The 26,416-nt window shown below is 41.0% G+C and overlaps 1 protein-coding gene across 1 annotated transcript in view; it reads left to right on the top strand.

Annotated features, from left to right (window-relative positions):
• The window catches only part of nsmce2.L (NSE2 (MMS21) homolog, SMC5-SMC6 complex SUMO ligasee L homeolog), a gene marked incomplete in the record, with an annotated part of 152,951 nt that overhangs the window by 19,920 nt on the left and 106,615 nt on the right, over positions 1–26,416 (top strand). Inside the window, 1 exon segment of the mRNA NM_001086116.1 lies at positions 10,016–10,122. Within this exon segment, the coding sequence (NP_001079585.1) occupies positions 10,016–10,122 (107 nt within the window).

Consider the following 26,416-nt stretch of genomic DNA (forward strand, 5'->3'; position numbering starts at 1 on the left):
AAGGGTTGAAGGCCTTATTGACGCTCAAAGTAGTGGCAACTCTTCCATTAAGAAAAATCCTCATCATTCACCCATATTAAGATATTGACGGCGGCATCCGCTGAAAAGGGAGTTTTAACCTTGGAAAAGCAAGTTGCAGGTAAAACCTGGTCCCTATGAATTCTTTAGTAAACTGCTTGAATTCTTAAAGGATAAGTAAATCTTTATGAGGGCTGGTCTGATTTTCTTCTGGTTAGGAAAGATTTGAGAAAGGTTTCTATTTTTTTTCCTAACCAGAAGAACATCAGAGCAGCCTCTTTCTTTCTCCTGACAACTTCCTTGACTACTTGGTGGTCAGACTGGTCAGAAAATGACCAGCAGGTGGTGCTGTTGTAACGAAATTTATTGGTTAACTGTACATGTAACCTTTAATATCTTGGAATTAAAATAAATAAATAATGAATGTATGTTGCAAAAGCTCTTAAGCTCCCCATAGACGCGACGATTCTTCTTGCCGAACGACCGATTTTAGGGAAGCCCGACCAATTATCGTGTGGTTAGTGGGATTCGAACGATCGTACATCTTACGATTTTTCGGCCGACATCTGTCGGGAAATTGATCGGCCAGGTCAAAAAATCTTTGTCGGTCCCAGTGCAATCTCTCTATGTTTGCAGGGCCAAGCAGGCAGCTCCCCTTTGTTTTCCTGGTAAATTGGTCTTTTTAGTTGATGGTAAATTCGTACGATCGTACGATCGTTCTGAGAAGATCGTGGTCTCACGATCAGGATCTGATCTTTTAAAAATCTCAACATCTATGGCCAGCTTTAGAATTGCACTCTCGTCAATTTTACGTTCACCTATTTTAAAGGTTTACTTATCTTTTAAAGGGGTTGTTCACTTTCCAACACTTGTTTTCAGTTTAGTGTTTCCGATAGTTAACCAGGAATAAATACCTTTTTTCAATGACTTTCCTAATTGTGACTGTTTTTCTGATATTGACTTTAAAGTTGAATTTTTCACCTTATTTTGTCTCTCTGAAGCAGGTCTGGGAGGGGGGAAATGGTTCTAAATTGATACATTAGTTGATACATTTCTTATCTTTGTCCCTGCTGAGCAGAATCCCTGAGTTTCATAAACGGCGGCTGTTAGAATTGATACAATAGTTGCTGATATTCCACAGATGCTGCTGAGAAATGGATCAACTAATGGAGCAAATTGTAACAGTTCCGAATCTGCTCTGGGATCACTGAGCTGCCAAACACCAAAGACAGGAACTAGTGGTGTGCAGGTCGACTAATTTGACCAGCACCTGATCCTAAACAGATATGGCAGCACCCAACGCTAACCTGGTGCCCTCCCTTCTTTATATATTCAAGCCAGCCCCGCTCTGATGTGACATCACTGAATAAGCGGGGCACACCAGCGTGAGTATATAAAAAGGTAACATAGTAAGTTAGGTTGAAAAAAGACACGTCTATCAAGTTCAAGTCTATATATAAACCAGTTGATCCAGAGGAAGGCAAAATACCGTATATACTCGTGTATAAGCCGACCCGTGTATAAGCCGAGGTACCTAATTTACCTAAGAAAACTGGAAAAATGTATTGACTCGTGTATAAGCCTAGGGGCCCCATGTCAGATTTCAAGATGTGAATGTGCCAATGAGGTGCTGCACCTAGGAAAGCAGAAAAAAGGTACCGCGGCCCCAACACACCTCCCTCTCCCATAGCGCAGGACTGTCTGTGTGATCCCATAGCGCAGGACTGTCTGGACCTGAGAGCCTTGCAGCTCTGATAAAACATTTGTCAAATCTGGCGACATTGCACCTGTGTCAGGCTCATTTAGGTTATATTTTTGTTGGACCACTTTGCACTTACTTAATATTGAGCATGTTCCTGGCACTGGGTCTCTTTCATCCAAAAGATAACTGTAGCTTTTTAGATTTAAAGTTTAATAACATTAGCATAAAGTAATATTGTTTTTTGGAAGGGGCTGGGGTTTTAACCCATAACATTTATCACTATGATTTGGTACATTTGCAACATACCTCCCTCTCCCATAGCGCAGTACTGTCTGTATGATCGCCGCCCGGAGCAGGTCCAGGAGCTCCTGGCGGCGCGTCCTTCCCTGCCGGCGTTCGCTCCCAAAATGGCGGCGCCCATGGCCGCCGCCATTTTGGGAGCGAACGCCGGCAGGGAAGGACGCGCCGCCCGGAGCTCCTGGACCTGCTCCGGGCGGCGACACAGTTAGTCACAGACAGTCCTGCTGGGGCCGCGGAAGGAGCGTATCTACGTATGACCCGCGTATAAGCCGAGGTTGAGTTTTTCAGCACATTTTGGGTGCTGAAAAACTCGGCTTATACGCGAGTATATACGGTACCCATCTGAAGCCTCTCCAATTTGCCTCAGAGGGGGAAAAAATCCTTCCTAACTCCAAACTGTCAATGGGACCAGTCCCTGGATCAACTTGTACTATGAGCTATCTTCCATAATAACCCTGTATTCCCTCACTTGCTAAACACCATCCAACCCCTTCTTATACCTATCTAATGTATCAGCCTGTACCCCTGATTCAGGGAGACAATTCCACATCTTCACGGCTCTCACTGTAACAAACCCCTTCCCAATATTTAGCCTGAACCTCTTTTCTTCTAATCAGAATGGGTGACCTTGTGTCAGCTGGAAAGACCTACTGGTAAATAAAGCATTAGAGAGATTATTATATGATCCCCTTATATATTTATACATAGTTATCATATCCCCCCTTAAGCGCCTCTTCTCCAATGTGAACAACCCCGCGCAGGATAGTAGATGTTGCCCGACAAGCAGGAGTCGACCCAAACCCGCCCAACCCACGAGTCCTACGGGCTTTGGACTGGCCTGCAAATTACAGGAACATTAAACTTTAAACTTCAATTTTTGAACAAACTGTCGAAAACTAAACATGGAAAGCAATAGAAAAAAAAAGTTTTTATTTCTGGGGAACAATCTGAAAACAACTGAACTGAAAAAAAGTGTTTGAAAGGTGAACAACCTCTTTAAAGTGACCAGACCAGGGGACTAACGCATCTAACCTGCCTATATGTATTGCATTGTGCCGACATAACTGTTTAGTTTTATGCTCAGAATGCTCTAAATATATTGGCATGAGTAAGTGCAGAGAATCTCTATTATTATCTGTGTATATTATGAGTTTACACCTACATTACACCCCCAGTTTAGGCTGAGCACAACTTTCCCTTTTGCTAACGCTTCCATTAAGCCATCTTTTTCCTGTTTTGCCAAAGATAAAAGCGAATGCAGTTACATAACCCACTCCTGATCCATCCGGCAGCATGCACTTTGCCTCATGTTTTTAAAAATAAAGACGTGGAGCATAAAATCACAGCCCCGTGATCCACTTGAATATTCACAAGCAGCTGCCGCTGCACATTCAGCATCTCCGGCGTCCTCACTTCACCTCCTTCATATCCTGTGCTGTGACCGTGAGATCTGCTGACTCACATTTGATTTTATAATAGAGGCATTTAATAGGCAGGACAATTAATGCCGCCATGCTCTCGCAATCCACCGAAAGAAGCCTTTTTCGCTGTGCCCATTAATGATACCTTGAGTCGTGAGTCACTCCAAAAAAGGGATTGTCTAATTAGCAGGTGTCTGGAGCTGGAACCTGAAAAACAAACAAACAGAAAACACAATTAAGAGAAGTAATATTCTAATCGAGAATTACGGTGGCCCAGTTGGGAAAAAGAAGTTGTTTTCATTGCATAGCAGCGATGGGCAATATGTTGGCGCTCTAAAAATACACGTTAATAATAACGGGCAGAAATATTAAGGAACTCTGACAACGCCAGCTATTTCTATTAGGGTTGCACCGAATCCACTATTTGAGATTTGGACGAATCCTTGGTGAAAGATTCGGCTGAATACCGAATCTGAATGCTAATTTGCATATGCAAATTAGGCGTAGGAAAAGAAAGAGGAAAAAATTCTTCTTTTGTGACAAAAGTCATGTGATTTCCTTACCCGTCCCTAATTTACATATGCAAATTCGGATTCAGTTCGGCCAGGCACAAGGATTTGTCTGAATCTGAATCCTGCTGAAAAAGGCCGAATCCTGGATTCGGTGCATCCATAATTTCTATATATGTGCTCCTTTCATTCCCGGAAACATAATATGAAAGCATTTAACTCCTCTGTTATCCAGGAAGCTCCAAATTACTGCTGTGCAGCAAATGTACTGAAATAACGCAGAAGTTATTAAAAAAGCGCTGCATTTCATTATCAGAAGAATATATCATGAATGCTGCACAGGAAACATATCGCTAGTGATATTTTCAACTTGTCAATTGAGGATATGACAATTTATACCTAATTGGCTGGCTACAAATTGTGGGTGACCTGCAAATTATCCCTTAGTTACAGTAAGTTGATCGGTCAAATTTCAAGGACGTTAAAGTAACATCACAAGGTCACTTCTTCCCTAGGCTTGTTTATAAATGTTAGAATTGCCTTAAATCTGGATTAACCCAGAGATTAGGAATTAATCTATAAACCGTAAGTAACTCTGTCTATTAAATTGACACTGAGCACCTTATAATTGACACCCTGCTAACCAAAATACAATTATGCTAGAGGGATGTCAAAAGTTCTACCCTGCACCCCTGCCCTCAAGGCACAGTGATGTTAAAGTGATGTCACAAGTGCTATCCTGCATATTATAATAGTCCCCTGCTACTCATAATACAATGCTTTTAAAGGGACTGTTCACCTTTAAATTAACTTTTAGTATGATTGACATTCTGAGACAATTTTTCATTTTTTTATTTGTGGTTTTTGAGTTATTTAGCGTTTTATTCAGCAGCTCTGCTATTTCAGCCATATGGTTGCTATGGTCCAAATTACCCTAGCAACCATGCGTTGATTTTGGAAATAGACTGAAATGAATAGGAGAGGACCTAAATAGAGAAGATGAGTAAAAAAAAAAAAAAAAAGTAGCAATAACTATACATTGTTCACTTTACAGAGAAGAGATGGAGTCAATGACCCCCATTTGAAAGATGGAAAGACTCTGAAGAATAAGGCAAATAATTAAAAAAATATAAAAATAAAATAAATGAAATCCACTTGAAAAAGTGGTTAGAATTGGCTATTCTATGACATACTAAAAGTTTACTTTAAATAGATTGTTACAGTCTATCTTGCAGTGAGGCTATGCACTCTATAGCAGACTCTTTGAGACTGAAAATACAGTGATTATATAGTGACGTCACAAGTTCCATCCTGCAGTGAAGCTGCTCAGTTTTTAATAGACTGCTCAAATTACAATGCTATTAAAGTGATGCTGCAGGTTCAATCCTACATAAAGGCTGTGCACCTTAGAAACCCCCTGCAATTCAAAATGCAATGATGTTAAAGTGATGTCACAAGTTCCATCTTGTATTGAAGCTGTACACCTTATTGTAGTCCCTTACTACTCACAATACAATGATTTTGAAGGTGTATAGTATGGTCTATCCTGCAGCGAGTCTATGCACTGTATAACAGACCCTTTGAAACTGAAAATATAGTGATTTTAGAGTGACATCATTCCATCCTGCAATGAAGCTGTCCACTTTATAACAGAGCACCTGCCACTCAAGACACAATTGTATTAAAGTGATTCCACAATTTTAATCCTGCATAAAGGCTGTGCACTTTATAATAGTCCCCCTAGTACTCAAAATGCAACGATGTTCAATTGATGTCACAAGTCCCACCCTGCAATGAGACGGAGCATTCACGCAATTCATAATACAATGATGACATCACAAGGTCTGCTCTGCACCAAGGCACATTTAAATTAAAGTGACCTTGCCCATGATAAAGAAAAGCATAATAAGTAATAATTCATTGACAGACACATTATGTTTTTGAGAATCTAACATAGAAATCAGCCCCCCAGGCAAAGCATTGTGGCCAAGCATCTCAGGATTCTTCAGCTCACTATAACCAACCCGGTTACTATAAACAAAAAAGTCGCAATGTCATATTTAGTTGAAAACCATTAGTCGTACAGGCTTGGCAAACAGATCCCATCATTACTCTTAGGCGGTACTCAGATTGAAGTAACTTGGAATGGACTTAGAACACTGATGTCATTGTTGCTGGACATTTGCTCACAGTGGGTTGGACAGTGATGTCACCACATTACGCCTCAAATCTGGACACTAAATATGATCAGTAAAACTGTCATACAGAACATTCAACCACAAAAAGACTTCACTTTCTAAATATCTAAAAGCCACCAATTTCAAGAGGCTTTGGAGGCTTAAAGGGGTTGTCTACTGTTAGTATGATGTAGAGAGTGATATTCTGAGACAGTTTGCAGTTGGTTTTCATTTTATATTAGTTGTGGTTTTTGAGTTATTTAGCTTTTTATTCAGCAACTCTCCAGTTTGCAGTTTCAGCAATCTGGTGTCTAGGGCTCAAATTACCCTAGCAACCATGCTCTTTACCCGATCCTGTAGCCAGTTTCCTATCCATGTGCGGACGAGTTCATTTACTCCAACAGACCTTTGTTTAGAAAGCAGTTGTTTGTGGGGCACAGTATCAAACGCTTTTGCAAAATCCAAATAGATCACAGCTACTGCCCCCCACTGTCCAGCATCTTACTTACCTCATCATAAAAAGCAACCAAATTTGTCTGACATGGTTTATCCTTCATAAAGCTATGCTCATAATGCCATTTACTAGGACAACATCTTGGAAATCAGAAATAGGGGCCTGTCTGAAACTGAGTTAAACTCTCTTAGAACCCGGGGGTGTATGCCATCAGGCCCTGGAGCCTTGTTTACATTAATTTTTATTAAAGCTTTATGGATCATATCCTGAGTCAGCCACTGACTAGATTGAGCTGAGCCATCAGTGCAGCTACGAAGTAAGCCTGGGATTTTAGACTCCTCTGTTGTATACACTGAAGAAAAGAACTGATTTAGCAAATTTGCCTTGTCATTAATTACTTTCCCCAAACTAGGAGCTTAGCCTCCTCCTCCTTACTTACATTAGGGGGTCTATAGCATACCCCTACAATTAATTTGCTGGACTCTTTACAATCGGTGAAGAACTCTGCCCATAAGACTTCTGCCCCCTCATTTTCTAACATAACCTCCTCCTTTATATTAGCTTTTAAATCCTGCCTAACATACAGACATACCCCTCCTCTTTTTTATTGCCTCTGTCCCTCCGAAACAAAGTATAGACTCTGATATTAACTGCCCAGTCATTCAGCCTTGTTTCGGCCACACCAATCACATCATGTTTTCCCTCCAGCTCTCCCATTTTACCAGTCAGACTCGTTGCATTTGCAAACATACGTTTATTACTGGTACCATATTGAACAAATGACATGTGGTCCTCCCTATCCTTAACAGTACCCCCAACCAAATCTCCTCCCCCATTTTCCCTCTCTTTTACTATCTCATCTTACCCGTCTTCCACTGAATCCTTTACTGAACCACCCTCACACCTAGTTTAAAATCTCCAACCATCTAGCCATCTTCTCCCCCAAAACAGCTGTACCATCATCATTGAGGTGCAGCCCATCCCTAGCAAAGAGCCTGTAGCTGACTGAGAAATCAGCCCAGTTCTCCAAAAACCCTCCTCCCTACACCAATCTTTCAGCCACGCATTAATCTCCCTACACTCCCGCTGTCTCCTTAGTGTTGCTCGTGGCTCAGGTAATATCTCTGAGAAAATGACCTTGGAAGTCCTCGGCCTCAACGTTACACCTAGTTTTTTTAAAATCGTCCTTGAGGACTTCACCACCTCCTCTAACTTTGTCATTGGTACCTGTGTTTACCAAGACTGGGTCTTCCTCAGCTAAGGTTGCCAACTTTTCAGAAAAGTTTTACGGGACGGTGGTGGAGCCACGTCGCGCCATGGCCAGAAGACGGAGGAAAGGTACATTTCCAGTGGAGGACCGAGGGCTTTTGTTAAGGGTATTACAAATTTACCAACAACTACATTGCCGGAAAATTTGTAATACTGGCCTTGGCAGGTGTTTTGACCTACTAGGCTGGTAAAATACTGTCCGGGTGGCAACCCTATCGCCAGCCTCTCCCAATAATCTGTCCACTCGTTCCACCGCATGGTGAACCCTAGCACCAGGCAGGCAGCAGACTGTTTTGGCATAAAGGGTCCTTACAACAGATCCACCTTTCTAATAATTTAAATCCCTATAACTAAAACCTGCCTTTCCTTCCTTGCACTCCCCCCACCACTGCCTCCCAGAGTGCTCTGAGAGTCAGCCTGCTCCATAAATGCCAGTTCAAAGCTGTCTTCCCCAGCATCTTCAGCCAAAATGGCGAACTTTTTGGTTTGGACAAGCTGTGGACCAGCCCCCATACCCTTCTGTCCCCTACTTCCCCTCCTGACTGTCACAAACCTTCCTCCCTCATTAGCCTCTACTGGCCTTTATCCTCCCCCACTCCACTAGCCCCTGCCAGTGATTGCTTTGTGAGCCTCCTTTCCTCCCCCACGTTTGTCACTGCCCTCAGTGCTGCAAGTTCCCCCCTTAGTCTCTAGTTCAGATTCCAAGATGAAAAATCACCGACATCTCTCACATGTAAATACTGCATGGAACTGCTGCTCCAACACCACATACATGTGACAAGACACTGAGTGATTCCAGCAAACCCACTTGCACTCATATTTATTTACAGTCTACCAAGTGCAATTCCTCACAAACGCCTTAAGTTTTTAAATGCTGCTTAAAACTTAATTCACACGCAACATTGGCTTAGCAGCTCCCACACTCGCTTTGCGGTCACAGACTTAAAGGTTTCAAACCAAAGAACACAAAGCCTTATCAGAATTTACCTGATTAACTCCTCCCCCTAATTAGCAGGCAGTTTGCTACCAGCAGTAAAATAACAACCCCTTATTAACTTTAAAAAATGTTCCCCTTAGAAAGTATGTCCCAGACTAAATAAATGCACTAAATGTATCTACTGTATCATCTTACCCCAGAAAGAGAAAAGAAAAAGCTGTTTGTCTCAGATTACACTCAGAACACACAGCAGTCAGTTATTTGCACTTACTCACTCCTTGCACCCAGCACTCCCAGCATGCACAGCAAACACCAACACCTTAATGGAAAACTATACTCCCAAAATGAACACTTTAGCAACAGATAGTTTATATCATATTAAGTGGCATATTAAAGAATCTTACCGAACTGGTCTATATATTTACTGTAAGTAAATATTTCCCTTTTACATCTCTGTCCTTGAACCACCATTTTGTGATGGTCTGTGTGCTGCCTCAGAGATCACCTGACCAGAAATACTGCAGCTCTAACAGTAACAGGAAGAAGTGTTGAAGCAAAAGACACAACTCTGTTAATTGGCTCATGTGACCTAACATGTATGGTTTGTTTGTGTGCACAGTGAATCGTACGATCCCAGGGGGCGGCCCTTATTTTTTAAAATGGCAATTTTCTATTTATGATTACCCAATGGCACATACTACTAAAAAAGTATATTATTATGAAAATGGTTCATTTACATGAAGCAGGGGTTTACATATGAGCTTTTTTATGCAATATCTTTTTATAGAGACCTACATTGTTTGGGGGGTATTGTTTTCCTTTAAAGGAGAACTAAACCCTAAAAATGAATTGCTACAAATGCCCTATTTTATATACTGCACTTCTTGCACCAGCCTAAAGTTTGAGCTTGTCAATAGCAGCAATGATCCAGGACTTCAAACTTGTCACAGGGGGTCACCATCTTGGAAAGTGTCTGTGACACTCGCATGCTCAGTGGGCTCTGAGCAGCTGTTGAGAAGCTAAGCTTAGGGGTCGTTGCAAATTATCAAACAGAAAATGAGGTTTTCCTTTAATATAAGCTGATGCTACAGGCTGATTATTAAATTCTGATGCAAAAATGCCAACATTTCTAGCTACTACTTTAGTTAAGCATTAGTTCTCCTTTAAATGTAGGACTGTATAAATTAATATCATATTTTAATAGTGACAGACTCTTATTTTCTTACAGGTGAATCCACTGAGGTAGATGCAATGGAATCAGTGATGCTGGAATATTCAGCAATGGAGAGAGATTTAAAGCAATACATACACGCAGTGGAGGAGACTGTGCAGAAGGTAAAGCTCTGCATATTAAACCCTTAGTAATAACCTGGTTACAAAACCTGTGGACCTGTCACCTACACATAAAAAGCTGTATAACAAAAGTTGTTTGCAAATTAAACATCGAACCCAAATTGTTTTTTTATATTAAGGCATCCATACCTGTTATAAAGGCGTTTAAATATCTGAGCTGTCAATCAAACATTACCTGCAGACAATTACTTTCACTTTCCATTCAGCCCTTCCTAGATGTCACTGCTTTTCCCACGTTCCCCCTCCCTCTTTATTGTTGTGTAGGGATACAATCTGTATGGGCATTAGGTCCCCCATTCGGGCACATACACAAGATTTTGGGGTGATGCACAACTTGTCTTTATAGCAGTGTCCACAAAATGGCTCCTGCCTGCTTGCTGTGATTGTGTAATTCCAAGAGTGAAGGAAACAAAATTTAAATAATAAATGTAGTGTAAGTAAGTTTTATTTTGCTCAACTAACATGATAAAAAAATAATTTGGAATTATTTCTTAGGGTGACTGGTCTCCTTTAAATAAGAGCTGTAATGCAAGTGTGATTGAACTGGTAAGAAATTAGCTGTGTAGGTTATAGGTTGATCAGTGCTTTTCTGAGCAATATACATTTTTTCTGTTCATTTTCATGATATTAGTTTTACACTGCTAAAAGCCCTCGGCCCTCCACTGGGAGCGTACCTTTCCTTCGTCTTCTGGCCATCGTGTGACATGGCTCCGCCCTCTTTGCACCACTGTCCGCTGCTCCGCCCCCTTTTGCATCACGGCCCGTCCCTTTTGTACCTGCCCCCACCAACGGCCGGTAAAACTTTTCTGAAAAGGTGGCAGCGCTATAATAGTAATGGTCAAGGCCTTTAAAGTTGTCCCCAGCTGCTCCCCATCTGGATCTTGTTTTGTGTGTCAGTGGCACTGCACGTGCTCAGTGGACTTTGGGCTGCAGTTGAGAAGCTGAGCTTGGGGGTTATTGGAAATCATTAAGCAAAAATGGGTTTTAGTCGGCCATAGAAGCTGTTGTTAAAGTGCTGATTATTATATTGCGATGCAGAATGTACAGGTATGGGATCTGTTATCCTGGAACCTGTTATCCAGAAAGCTCAGAATTATGGGTAAGCCGTCTCCCATAGGCTCCATTTTAATAAAATAATTAACATTTTTTTAAAAATTATTTCCTTTTTCTCTGTAATAATAAAACAGTCACTTGTACATGATCCCAATTAAGATATTATTAATCCTTGAAGACAGAACAATCCTAGTCAGTTTAATTAATGTTTAAATTATTTTTAAGTAGGGGTGCACTGAATCCAGGATTCGGTTGGTGATTCGGCCAGGATTCTGCCTTTTTCAGCAGGATTCGGTTTTGGGCAAATCCTTCTGCCGGCTGAACCGAATCCTAATTTGCATATGTAAATTAGGGATGGGGAGGGAAATCGTGTGACTTTTTGTCACAAAACAAGGAAGTAAAAATGTTTTCCACTTCACACCCCTAATTATCATATGCAAATTAGGATTCGGCCCAATCTTTCGCAAAGGATTCGGGGGATCATCCCTATTTTTAAGTGGACTGAAGGTATGTAGACCCAAATTACAGAAAGACTCCTTATCTGGAAAACCCCAAGCATTCTGGATAATAGGTCCCATACCTGTACTGGCTTCTGAAATAAATAGCATGCAATATGAATCTAAGCTAATGCACCGAATCCACTATTTTGGATTCGGCCAAATACCGAACCTAAACCTACTTCCTTGTTTTGTGACAAAAAGTGACACGATTTCCCTCCCTTAATTTGCATATGCTAATTCGGATTTGGTTCAGCCGTGCAGAAGGATTCGGGCGAAACCCGAACTGAATCCTGGGTTCGGTGCATCCCTACTAATGAGCCTTGTATTCTGCTGTTACTAGTCTGTATATTGTGAGTCTGTCACTAACTCGGTTGACTGACAACAGCACAGATTGGGAACCGGACTTTGTAGTAGGGATGCACCGAATCCACTTTTTGGGATTCGGTCAAATCCCCAAATCCGTTGTGAAAGATTCGGCCGAATACAGAACCAAATCCTAATTTGCATATGTAAATTAGGGGCAGGAACGGAATACGTGGGAAAACTCTACTTCTCTACTTTGTACGGCATTAACCTTTGTGTTCTTGAGCAACTCTATTGTTACCCACAGTAATGTAGAAGTAGAAAGTACAATCAAGTAACGGGGTTACTCTCATCAGCAGATACTGGCCACATAGAAGAAAGAATAGATGGTGTAAAATACAGGGAAATATTGCAAGAGGAGCTGTTTCTCTTGCAGTTAAAAACTTGGGTGAAAGTTGGTGTTTATTGAGTGTCACACCTGAACTCAAACAAACGAAACAATCTACATATCTATATGTCTATGTAGTAACAGCACTCCTCAGAAGCTATGCTACTCATGAAGTACAGTAAGTTGTACGTCATCACCTGCCACATTCATTGAGAGTCGTGGTTATTATACATTTCGTGACAGTGGATGTTGAACATTGAGAAATATCCCAGGCTTGTATGATAGGCCAATCTTGTTGCAAAAACAACCTGTAAAATTTCAGCTGCCCTTGAAACAATAACATCTCCTGGGCGGAACATCAACACGTTGCGTAAGAGAGAATGCAGGTTACAATGGCATTGCACCGAGCGAATTCTGGGAAATCCTTTGCCCTCTGGCACGCAGACACTCCTTTCTCAAATGAACAGCAAGCAACCGTGGCCGACTTGGAGATACCCATTGTATGGGACAATACCCGCCTGCAGGCTGAGCTCCCAGGCTTATTCTTTGTTTGGATTATTGGAGATTTCCATGGTATTTCTCATTTGCTTAATATTTAAACAGTACATACCTACATACATGGCACAAGGCTGACTAACAAAGGGCCAGGCTTTGTCAATACACAGGCCTCTGATGAGTACAGTATCCTTAACACTGTATTATTAATATTCTTTATATAGCGCAGAGCTTTCCTCAGTTTAGACATTAGTACCTGTCCCAGTGGAGCTTACAATCTAAGGTCCCTAGCACATTCACTCACACACACTAGGGTCAGTTTTATCAGGAGCCAACTAACCTGCTTGTAAGTCTTTGGAGTGTGAGAGGAAACCCGTGGAGGAATAGAAAGGACAATACCACCCACTGAGTTTATATCTGGTGAGCTCCTGTGTTACAATCATTATGTCACCTGTGTGCCTGAATAGAAATGAATGGGTACCCACCACTCTTAGTGAGTACTAATAAATATGAATGAGATATTGAGTATGAAAGACTGTAAGCCTCATGCCCAAGTCCACCCAGAGCTCATACAGGAATCGACACTCCAGTCCAGCGCAGGTCTCAAACTCACAACTAGCCTAAAGCAATGGTAGCATTGGGTTCTTGGGGTCAAGCTGCATCCAACCCTAACCCGCAAAACCTTAACCTGCACCCAACCCTAACCTTGTAGGACCCCCAACCTGACCTGAACCCACAGGTAATCTTCGGGAGCATTGGAGGATTGTACTTCCGCAGCCTGACCCACACCCAAACCCCCAATGGTTGGTCAAATTTCAACCCAAACTCGCCCAGCCAGTGGTCAACCCACACATCCCTAGTGCAGAGCTCTCTTTTATACAGAGAGGAGAGAATTTGTTGGACATAAATGCCCCCATTGAGCAATAACTCTGCAGTTTGAATGTGAATAAAAAGTATTTTGAGAAAAATTCAATTTTGTCACAAGCAAATTTCATGTTACCTTCCTCTACTGCATCTGGTTCTCAGGGTAAGGCCGCAATTACAAACTAATGGATATTTACTGCCAACAGGTGAGCCCCAAGCTTTCCTCATGCCAGCAACTCCTGACGCATTTCATGCCATTTGGCGCTTTATCAGAGGAGGTGCAGGAGGGGAACAGTTTATTGGAGGAAAAAAAACAGGGGCTCACCTGTTGGCAGAATCAACACACAAGGAGCCAAAATGTTGCCCAAAAACCTGTATAGAATTCACCATACACTACACATATGTTTAATGCATGGTAAATTCTTTTTGTTTTTGGGCAAAATCTTTTTTTTTTTTATAGTTTTTTAATTATTTGCCTTTTTCTCCTGACTCTTTCCAGCTTTGAAATGGGGGTCACTGCAACTTTTAAGTTGGTCTTCAATATTTATTTTTTATAGTTTTTAAATTATTTGGTGTCACTGACCCCATCGAATGCTCTGTAAGGCTACACGTTTATTGTCATTGCTACTTTTTATTGCTCATCTTTCTATTCAGGTCCTCTCCAATTTATATTCCAGTTTCTTATTCAAGTCAATGCATGGTTGCTAGAGTAATTTGGAGCAACATGTTGCTCCCCAATCCCTTGAATGTTGCTCCCAGTTGTATAAAAAGAGATGTGCTGCCAATTAGAGCCTCCTGTAGTCTGCCAGTCCATATAGCCCTTATTGGGCACCCCAGAGGCTTTTTTCATACTTGTGTTTCTTTTTTTATATTTAAATGTGACTTGCGGGTAAAAAAAAGTTAGGGGACCCCTGCTCTACATCATAATCAAAGTAAATTCAAAGTTGAACAGCCCCTTTAATCTGGCTCTTTGTGAGCACAGGATGTTCCATATGAGTATAATTGTCTTTATATGTCTGGGTGGGAGCTGCCGTATTGTTTTCCTTAAGGGTAGGACTCCACGAGCGATTTTGTCGCGATCCGACGCACTGTGACAAAACGCATGCGACAAAAATAAGGTAAGAGAGAGAATTTTCACATGGTGTTGCAGCGTTGATCGGACACGACTGTCGGATGCAGACGCTGCGGCTGCATCCGACAGTCGGATCGCATCAGATCAACGCTGCAATTCTATTTCTTACCTTATTTTTGTCGCATGCAACAAGTCGAATGCGTTTTGTCGCAGCACTTTGGATCGTGACAAAATCGATTGATTCCTACCCTAATGGTTAAAACAGATTGTTCCCTTCAAGGAGAACTTTTTCCAGGTAATTTTAATGCAATTGAAAGACTAAGGGAAACCTTTCTAAATCATTATTATTTTAATTGTGACTAATATCCATTCAGCATTTTCTGCATATTAAAGGAACAGTAACACCAAACAATTTTTTTTTTTTTTTAAATCAATTAAAATATAATGTGCTGTTGCCATGGGGCAGCCATTCAAAACTGAAAAAGGACAAAAGGCACAGGATAACAGCAGATAACAGATAAGCTATTTAGTATATAATGGGATTATTCAGAATTTATCTGTTATTGACTGTGTATCTTGTGCTTGAATGGTTGCCCCCATGGCTACACAGCAGCGTGTTTATATAAACTATAGTAGTACTTATATGTTATCTACTGTGTATCCTGTGCTTGAATGGCTGCCCCCATGGCTACACAGCAGCTTGTTTATATAAACTATAGTAGTACTTATCTGTTATCTACTGTGTATCTGTGCTTGAATGGCTGCCCACATGGCTACACAGCAGCTTGTTTATATAAACTATAGTAGTACGTATCTTTTATCTACTGTGTATCCTGTGCTTGAATGGCTGCCCCCATGGCTACACAGCAGCTTGTTTATATAAACTATAGTAGTACTTATCTGTTATCTACTGTGTATCCTGTGCTTGAATGGCTGCCCCCATGGCTACACAGCAGCTTGTTTATATAAACTATAGTAGTACATATCTTTTATCTACTGTGTATCCTGTGCTTGAATGGCTGCCCCCATTGCTACACAGCAGCTTGTTTATATAAACTATAGTAGTACTTATCTGTTATCTACTGAGTATCTGTGCTTGAATGGCTGCCCCCATGGCTACACAGCAGCATGTTTATATAAACTATATCAGTCTTTCTGAAACAAACACACAGCTTTTACCAGTGCAGAGCAACAGTGCATTATATTGTCACTCATTTTAAACACTTTAATTTTTTGGTGTTACTGTTCCTTTATTGAAAAACATGAATCAGTGTATCACATGCATGAAGTTGCTGAATAAAATTGCAGGAAAATTGCAGTTACTGTTTTCCTTGCATTTTAAAATCACCTTAGTTATTTTGGGCAAGAAAAAATTATACTGTGCAAAATTCTCTTCCCATTTGCTTCTACGGCCAATATATGTACAAATTGCTTTTAATAAGGGCCTCATGGGGCCCCTTATATCTCCTGGGCCCCCTGTCTGCTTCTTCTGTAGTGATGCCCCTGGTGTAGAGAAGTCCCCTGATTGGAAGGGGCCAAGTAGCACATTTATACCAGCTCAGTTCAAACAGTGATTTTCCATGTCTCGGTATATGAGGTGTAGCTGACCCATACAAAGTTTTGTTTTCCTTGCCTTTGCCAGCTCTTGCACCATCTTAGCAGGCGATTGCCCAATCTGGAAACTCTTAACTACACTCCAAACCCAAGATAAACTGCATTTGCAATCGTTTTATACTGCTCCCACAACTATAACATCTTGCACTCCATGTCCTCCCCTTCAGTTATACAAGTCAGGCTGAATACAGGCAATTGACTAAATTGTAGTGCAGTATTTGGAATATCTGGATAGTAGATTCTTGTACCAGGATCTGCAGGCCAATCAAAACTGGTGTTTCCCTGACAGCCTCAACTTATGAGTAAGTGTCCCTGGTAGACACGAAATGCATCAGGCCATGTCTCCTGGTATACCTGCTATCCCACAGCAACTCCCTTCCCAGAGACTATTATCCCACTGTTACTATAGGCACCATCTCTCCCTACTATACCTGCTATCCCACAGTCACACTCCCTTCCCAGAGACTATTATCCACTGTTACTATAGGCACCATCTCTCCCTACTATACCTGCTATCCCACAGTCACACTCCCTTCCCAGAGACTATTATCCACTGTTACTATAGGCACCATCTCTCCCTACTATACCTGCTATCCCACAGCAACTCCCTTCCCAGAGACTATTATCCCACTGTTACTATAGGCACCATCTCTCCCTACTATACCTGCTATCCCACAGTCACACTCCCTTCCCAGAGAATATCCCACTGTTACTATAGGCACCATCTCTCCCTACTATACCTGCTATCCCACAGTCACACTCCCTTCCCAGAGACTATTATCCACTGTTACTATAGGCACCATCTCTCCCTACTATACCTGCTATCCCACAGTCACACTCCCTTCCCAGAGACTATTATCCCACTGTTACTATAGGCACCACCTCTCCCTACTATACCTGCTATCCCACAGTCACACTCCCTTCCCAGAGACTATTATCCACTGTTACTATAGGCACCATCTCTCCCTACTATACCTGCTATCCCACAGTCACACTCCCTTCCCAGAGACTATTATCCACTGTTACTATAGGCACCATCTCTCCCTACTATACCTGCTATCCCACAGTCACACTCCCTTCCCAGAGACTATTATCCACTGTTACTATAGGCACCATCTCTCCCTACTATACCTGCTATCCCACAGTCACACTCCCTTCCCAGAGACTATTATCCACTGTTACTATAGACACCATCTCTCCCTACTATACCTGCTATCCCACAGTCACACTCCCTTCCCAGAGACTATTATCCACTGTTACTATAGGCACCATCTCTCCCTACTATACCTGCTATACCACAGTCACACTCCCTTCCCAGAGACTATTATCCCACTGTTACTATAGGCACCATCTCTCCCTACTATACCTGCTATCCCACAGTCACACTTCCTTCCCAGAGACTATTATCCCACTGTTACTATAGGCACCACCTCTCCCTACTATACCTGCTATCCCACAGTCACACTCCCTTCCCAGAGACTATTATCCACTGTAACTATAGGCACCATCTCTCCCTACTATACCTGCTATCCCACAGTCACACTCCCTTCCCAGAGACTATTATCCACTGTTACTATAGGCACCATCTCTCCCTACTATACCTGCTATCCCACAGTCACACTCCCTTCCCAGAGACTATTATCCACTGTTACTATAGGCACCATCTCTCCCTACTATACCTGCTATCCCACAGTCACACTCCCTTCCTAGAGAATATTCCCAATGCTACAAGCTCTGCGTATATAGTGAAGCAGAAGCACTACACGTATGTTAAGCTTAAATGTGTGTAAAGCATTTTAAAGCAATATTAATGATTATTTGAATAACTAGAATTATACATATAGTTTTCACCAGTGTATGCTTGAGATTTTCTAGATTGAATCTGACATTTGGATATGTATTACTGTTGATGTTGGAAGGTTTCACCTTTCTGTCCAGTCCTTTTGAGTTTCAGGGTCTTGCAAAGTATTTGAGGTTTGTGGTCACGTCACTCCCAGTACAATCACCCATTCCTCCCCAGTTCAGTTCTAATTTAGGTTTAATAAAGCAAAATCTCGTTTGATTTTAGCTTTGTGGCTCTTCTGAGCCTCAAATTGTTTCCTTTTGCTACTTGATTTTGTAATTTAATATTGGTATTAAAGAACAATAGTACAAGGTGCAGCTGCAGTATTATAGTGCCATGTTTGCAGACGTGTTAGACTCCCTTATACATGTTAGACAGCTGCATGATATTACACCTCTGAGTTTGTGGCCAATTCTACTGTAGTCCAGCATGAAGGTCTCCAGATGTGCTCCAAGTCAACTCCTCAAGCACAACACACCCATTCTAAGGAATTTAGGTGAAGCAAGAATGCCTGGAGTCATCATTAATAAAATCATTGCAACGGGTGTCTAGATGGATGATCCTTTGGAGGTTTCTTTATTGCATGCCTCGGATTATTTCATTCATCCAAGAAACAGATGTAGACAGACCAAAAACAATTCAACTATCTAAAAGACCCTTCTGTGGTTTCACTGTATCAGTATTGTGGATATGTGTGTGCTTACATTGCTTATTTTGTGACCTCAAAATATCAATATAGGTTAATGGGTTTTAGGATTTGAAAATGGGAATAACAAATGGCCATCCTTGCCCTACTATACTTGTGATTTGGAGGTTCTCAGAGACTTTTATTTGTGTACACGGAGGGGAAATACCCAGATAACTGCACCGGCCGTATACATGAACTTGAACATAGAGACCAGGGATATCCAACCTTTTTTTTTATACCTGTGAGCAACATTCAGGTGTAAAAGGATTTTGGCAGCAACAGAAGTGTGAAAAAAGTCCTGGGGGTGCCAAATAAGGGCTGTGATTGGCCATTAGGTAGTGCCTATGTAGAATGGCAGCCTACAGGAGAATCTGTTTGGCAGAACACCTGGTTTTTATGCAGCCAAAACTTGCTCCATGCCTGGAATTCAAAAATAATGGCTTGGGGCCACTGGGAGCAACATCCAAGGGGTTGGGGAGCAACATGTTGCTCCTGAGCTACTGGTTGGGGATCACTGATGTAGATAAAGTAAGTAGTCTTAGTACACTTTATGCTCATTTGGTTTCTGAGCTGATTGGTTTAATACCAAATGGTTTCAACCAATGTAAGACCACTTTATAGGGGTAGTGATGCATCAAATCTAGGATTCAGCCTTTTTCAGCAGGATTTGGATTCAGCTGAATCCTTGTACCTGGCCAAACCAACCCAAAACCTTAAAATCATGTGACTTTTCCTCACAAATCAAGTAAGTGAAAAAATGTTTAGCCACGCACATAGCACGTGCGCCTCTCTTTTTCGCTTCCCCACCCTCATTTGCATATGCAAATTAGGTGTTAGGTTCAGTATTTTGAATCTTTCACAAAGGATTCTGGGGTTGGCTGAATCCAAAATAGTGGTTTCGGTGCATCCCTAGTTTAAATAGGTGGTTCATCTTTAAGTTAACTTTTAGTATGTTACAGAATGCCCAATTCTAAGCAACTTTTCAATTGGTCTTAATTTTTTTCATGTTTTTTTGATTATTTGCATTCTTCTTCTGACGCTTTCCAGCTTTTAAATCCATCTAAAAAAACAAATGCTCTGTAAATCTACAAAATGTATTGTTATTGCTACTTTGTATTGCTCATCTTTCTATTTGAGCCTCTCTCCTATTGATAATGCAGTCTCTTATTTAAATCAATACATGGCTTCTAGGGTAGTTTGGACCCTCACAACCAGATTGCTAAAATATCAAACTGGGGAGCTGCTGAATAATAGGCTACTTAACTCAAGAAACACTTACTGTATAATAAAAAATCAAGACCAATTGCAAATTATCTCAGAATATCTTTCTAAGTCATACTGAAAATGAACTTAAAGGTATACAACCCCATTAAATTTACTTCTAGTATACAAGGTAGTATAGCTTTCGCCTTTCTCTTTGTTCTCTTTCCAGCTTACAAATGGATTTCACTGACCAGTGCCATGGATATGTTTTTTAGAGAAGTGACTCGCAGATCTAGGGAAAGATTAGTATTTATGATCTCTGTGGGTTAAGTTTTGTTGTCCTTTAAATCAGATGTCACATGCTCCTCTGTGCCTATTCATTTTTCTTACTTTCAGCAGATTTCATTTACTACGAGACTGACCTTTTTGAGTTTCCATCATTAAAGCGCTGTAGGCAAGTGCTTCTGTTTTTCTGCTTCTCTATTTATTCCTGGCCAATGTCTGCTGCCTGACTTGAGGTTTTTTTTTTTTAATTTGATTTCCTTTGACTTATAGACACTAGCATGACATGAGTGAAGTTGGTTGATGAGAGGTGGCGCCATACCAAGAGATAAGAAGATGCATGAAAATGTTTAGCTGTGTAAGCTGTTTGGTGCTGCATTTGCTTAAAGGAACAGTAACATCGAAAAATGTAAGTGTTTTAATTTATACAAATATAATGTGGTGTTGCCCTGCACTGGTAAAACTGGTGTGTTTGCTTCAGAAACTCTACTATAGTTTATATAAACAAGCTTGTGTGTAGCCATGGGGGCAGCCATTCAAGCACAGGATACACAGTAGATAACAGATAAGTACTACTATAGTTTATATAAACAAGCTGTTGTGTAGCCATGGGGGCAGCCATTCAAGCACAGGATACACAGTAGATAACAGATAAGTACTACTATAGTTTATATAAACAAGCTGATGTGTAGCCATAGGGGCAGCCATTCAAGCACAGGATACACAGTAGATAACAGATAAGTACTACTATAGTTTATATAAACAGGCTGCTTTGTAGCCATGGGGGCAGCCATTCAAGCACAGGATACACAGTAGATAACAGATAAGTACTACTATAGTTTATATAAACAAGCTGCTGTGTAGCCATGGGGGCAGCCATTCAAGCACAGGATACATACACAGTAGATAACAGATAAGTACTACTATAGTTTATATAAACAAGCTGCTTTGTAGCCATGGGGGCAGCCATTCAAGCATAGGATACACAGTAGATAACAGATAAGTACTACTATAGTTTATATAAACAAGCTGCTGTGTAGCCATGGGGGCAGCCATTCAAGCACAGGATACATACACAGTAGATAACAGATAAGTACTACTATAGTTTATATAAACAAGCTGCTGTGTAGCCATGGGGGGAGCCTTTCAAAGGAAAATAGGCTCAGGTTACAAAGCAGATAGCTCTGTAGAACATAATGGTGTTATCTGTTATCCACTATTTAACCTGTGTCATAAAGACTTTTTTAATTTTCCACCATTGCTACACAGCAGTTTTACCAGTGCAGGACAACACTTCATTATATTTTCATTACTTTAAAACACTGTTCCTTTAACCAGATGTACTCATTGGTTACCTTTTGTGTCCCCGTGGCCTGAGCCTTAGAGGAAGTCTCCTATTGCTCTTTCATTGTGTTGCGTCGCCAGTTTCATTCATTGATCTGGAAAATTCCCCTAGAATAACCACTCCTTTGGAGATGTACCAAATGTTGGTTCTCAGCTTTCATTTATTATTGGCTTTTAAAGTATTATTTTTATTGTTCTCAAGGGACAGGTGATAATGCTGCATCCATTCAAGCTGTTTGCCAAGTGTCTCAATCGTGCTGCAGAAAATATCCCAGGCTCACGGTTCAGTTAAGGACTTAACTTTCTCAGCCTGCTACAAACGGCCTTTAATGGCTTCTATTTCTTTGAATATTAATTGGCCAAATCCTGTGGGACAGGGACAAGTTGGCTGCCACTGTTTAGAGGTTTATTCGGCAAAGATCGAATTGTTCATACCTCGAATGAACTCACAACTCAAATGGTTTCTTTTTTTTAGAAAAAACTCAAATGGAAAAAAATCGATTCTGCAAATTTTGAGTTTTGAAAACTCGAATTGATCATATTATCAGCGGAAAAAAAAACCTTGAATTGCTCGAATCATTCAAGTTTTCGAGCAAAAACCCTCGGAAAAAAACTCGAACATCATGAAGGCTATTAACATCTTTAGATGGTTCTAGGGACCTGTGCCATTGACTTCTACGTGACCTCAACAGGTTTTAGATGGTGTATTCTCGGATTCAAGCTATTTCCAGGGTCGGGGTATAATAAATCTAGAAAAAATAAAAAAAAAATTCAAATATTCAAGTTTATTTTTTAACCTGAAAACTTGAATTTTGTGGAAAACACAACTTGATCCTTAATAAATCTGCCCCTTATGATGAAAATGTGGGAAACATATGGGCAAGACCATGCAGATTCTGCAAGTTTCTAGTTCTGAAACCCCAAAACTCGAATTGATCGAGTTATCAGCGGGAAAAAAACCTTGAATTGCTTGAATCATTCAAGTTTTCGAACTCGAAGATCATGAAGGCTATTAACATCTTTAGATAGTTCTAGGGACCTCTGCCATTGACTTCTACATAAACTCAACAGATTTTAGATGGTGTATTTTCGGATTCAATCTATTTCTAGGGTCTGGGTATAATAAATCTAGAAACATTAGAATTTTTTTTTTCAAAAAAACTTGAAAAATTCATGTTTATTTTTTACCCCAAAAAAGTGAGTTTTGACCAAAAAAAATATATCTGAAAGCTTGAATTTTGTGGAAAACACAACTTGGACCTTAATAAATCTGCCCCTTATGATGAAAATGTAACATATGGGCAAGACCATGCAGATTCTGCAATTTTCTAGTTCCAAAACCCAAAAACTCGAATTTATTGAGTTATCAGTGAAAAAAAACTCCAAAATAGTGGATTTGGTGCATCCCTAATATCACATAAATCAGTGATGTCTAATCAGCTGTTGCCCAACTGTTCGGGGTGCGGCCTTTTTCAGCATGATTCGGATTTGGCCGAATCCTTCTACCTGGCCGAACCAAATCCTAATTTGCATATGCAAATTAGGGGCAGGGATAGAAATCGCGTGACTTTGTCTCAAAACAAGGGAGTCGTTTTCCCTTCCCACCCCTAATTTGCATATGCAAATTAGGATTTGGTTCGGTATTCATCCCAATTCTTTTGTGAATGATTCAGGGGTTCGGCCTAATCCAAGATAGTGGATTCAGTGCCTCCCTATCTGAGATGGTTAAAGGAAAACTATACTCCCAAAATTAATACTTAAGCAACAGATAGTTTATATCATATTAAGTGGCATATTAAAGAATCTTATCAAACTGGAATATATATTTAAGTAAATATTGCCCTTTTACATCTCTTGCCTTGAATCACCATTTTTGATGGTCTGTGTGTTGCCTCAGAGATCACCTGACCAGAAATACTGCAGCTCTAACTGTAACAGGAAGAAACGTTGAAGCAAAAGACTCAACTCTGTCTGTTAATTGGCTCATGTGACCTAAGAAGTATAGTTTGTTTTTTTTGTGTGCACAGTGAATCATACGATCCCAGGGGCGGCCCTTATTTTTTAAAATGGCAATTTTCTTTTTATGATTACCCAATGGCACATACTACTAGAAAAGTATATTATTATGAAAATGGTTTATTTACATGAAGCAGTGTTTTACATATGAGCTGTGTTATGCAATATCTTTTTATTGAGACCTACATTGTTTGGGGGATATAGTTTTCCTTTAAAACGATGGTGGGACCTGCTCTAAAGCTGCAGGTTTCACTCCCTGATATATAACCCTGAACAATAATGATCATTTGCTTTCCAACAGCTGACCAGTAAATGCTGCCTGCCGGTTGCTAAGGGTAACTAGACCAGCAGCAAACTTTGCACCTTTTAATTCCCTATTTGTTTTCAAAGTGTGCTCTGCTTGTTAGGCTGAGTCAAATCAAAACCAAAGTGGGCCGTGGGCGATGATTCAGACTTCATGTTGTACATTGTAATTATGTTGTAACCGTAGGGAGGAAAAACAACTTTTTTTAACCAGTGGTCTCTTTCTTTAATTAGTAATCCACATACATTGAGTCATTTTGGTGAAACACCTCTGCCAGCTCACATGCTTCTGTCTAAACAGCACCACACTGTGAGTAAGCCGATGTGTAAGCCTACAACAGAGCTCACATACTGCTTAGGCAAGGGAAAGTCGTTGCATTGCCAAATCAGGGACGGACTCACAAATAAAGGAAATGATTTGTCAATTAAAACAAATTTGCCCTTGTGTATCCGCTACTAAATCAGAATAGCACCCTTGGTTTCATGAGAAGCAATTGGGAGTCTTACCTAACATCCCCAGGAACAGCAACTGAGTGTCAGCGAGCAGCCGAGATGGAGAGACCGCTGGTGTGACAATATTTGTCACGTATAATGATGCTGCAACAATGAAGTTGCTGCAATAATTCCGTGGTATTTAATGATTCATTTACAGCAGGGCTGAACAATCCACAGGCTTCAGTCACCAGCTGTTTACCACAGTTGTATCGACTGATCAGTGAATGCAGTCGGGATTTAGATTGTAAGCTCCACTGCGGCAGGGATCCCCTCTTGTGATGCACAGACCCATCACCACTATAAAGGGGGAACTCCTATGTGCTTGTGCAACTTGTACTCACACAGCTATACAACTCTAGAAACAAAAGTTTGCATAGAGAAAATCATATAGGGACTCAAAAAGTTGGATGTTGAAGCTTTTCAAAGCTGTGATGCTAATGAGTCACACACACACATAGCCAACAAGATGAAATTTCCCTTTATAGCATTGTGCAGCTAAAGTCCACAAGATACGCAGCCTGGTTGAGAAGTGGTCGGATGTAGAAGACAAAGCCCAGGAAGGGAGCAGTTGCTTAATATAGCACAACTTAACTGTGCAAAGCCTTTAGAATGCACCAGGTGAACCTTAAATATTAGATGGCATTTGCTCAGCACTACCCAAAATTTTATCCCCTTGTGACACCTCTGCTATAAATGTGAAGTTTACTGTTTATAACTTCATATAAGGTTGAATTAGGATTCCGTTTTTCTGTCTAACAATGTAAAAAAGATGGCGCTGTTGGTTTCCCTTTTTTTACTTTCCTGACCAGGATTGAGATTTTAAACTGCCATATCGTCAGCAATGACCACTTCACGTAAAGAACTCCAAAAAAAATTTGGAACGATTAAAAACACTTTAAAAAAAATCCACCTTCTTGCATGTTTTGCAACACTAAAATAATCTGTAATCATAAACCGGCTGTAAAGAGGAACTAGAAACGTCTATCAGATAATTACCTGCACAGCCCCACCTGTACCTTCCTCAGCCCCCTACTGTCTGAAAGCCACCCAGTCCCTGTGCAGCCAACATGTTTAGCCACATCATATCCAGTCCTGGGCTCCTGCTCCCAGTCCCCATGCACCCACCATGTTTGGCCACATCACTTCCAGTACCAGGATTCTGCTTCGTTCCCCACACAGCCACCATGTTTGGCCACATCACTTCCAGTCCCAGGCTCCTGCTCCTGGTCCCCACGCACTGACCATGTTTGGCCACATCACTTCCAGTCCAAGGCTCCTGCTTCTGGTCATGAATGGTCTGACGAAGGGGCACACCCCCGAAACGTTACATCACGTGACTTTAATAAAATTGCAGGGGATCTCCCCGCTACACCTGCCTAAAGTATTTGGTAAATCTTATTGCATTATTTGGGAGAGGTGCCGACCCCTCCAACCAACACAAGGCAAGACTGAATTGGAGAGGATGGTGGAACAGGAAGCTTCATTGATATGGTCCTGCTTCTGGTCCCCATGCAGCCACCATGTTTGGCCACATCACTTCCAGTCCACGGTTCCTGCTCCCAGTCCCCATGCAGCCACCATGTTTGGCCACATCACTTTCAGTCCCAGGCTCCTGCTCCCCACGCATCCACCATGTTAAGCCACATCACTTCCAGTCGCAGGCTCACTACTCCCTGTGTTGCAGGAGCAGGTAAAGGGGGGTTAGGGATTAACTGACTTTTAGATTATTCTTAGGTTTATGCAACTAGACAAAATCAAGACAAATCATAGTTTCAGACACAATTTACCATGCTTTTTCTCCCCAAAAAATGTG

Source organism: Xenopus laevis, chromosome 6L (assembly GCF_017654675.1).
Source record: "Xenopus laevis strain J_2021 chromosome 6L, Xenopus_laevis_v10.1, whole genome shotgun sequence".
In the NCBI taxonomy this organism is placed as follows: Eukaryota; Metazoa; Chordata; class Amphibia; order Anura; family Pipidae; genus Xenopus; species Xenopus laevis.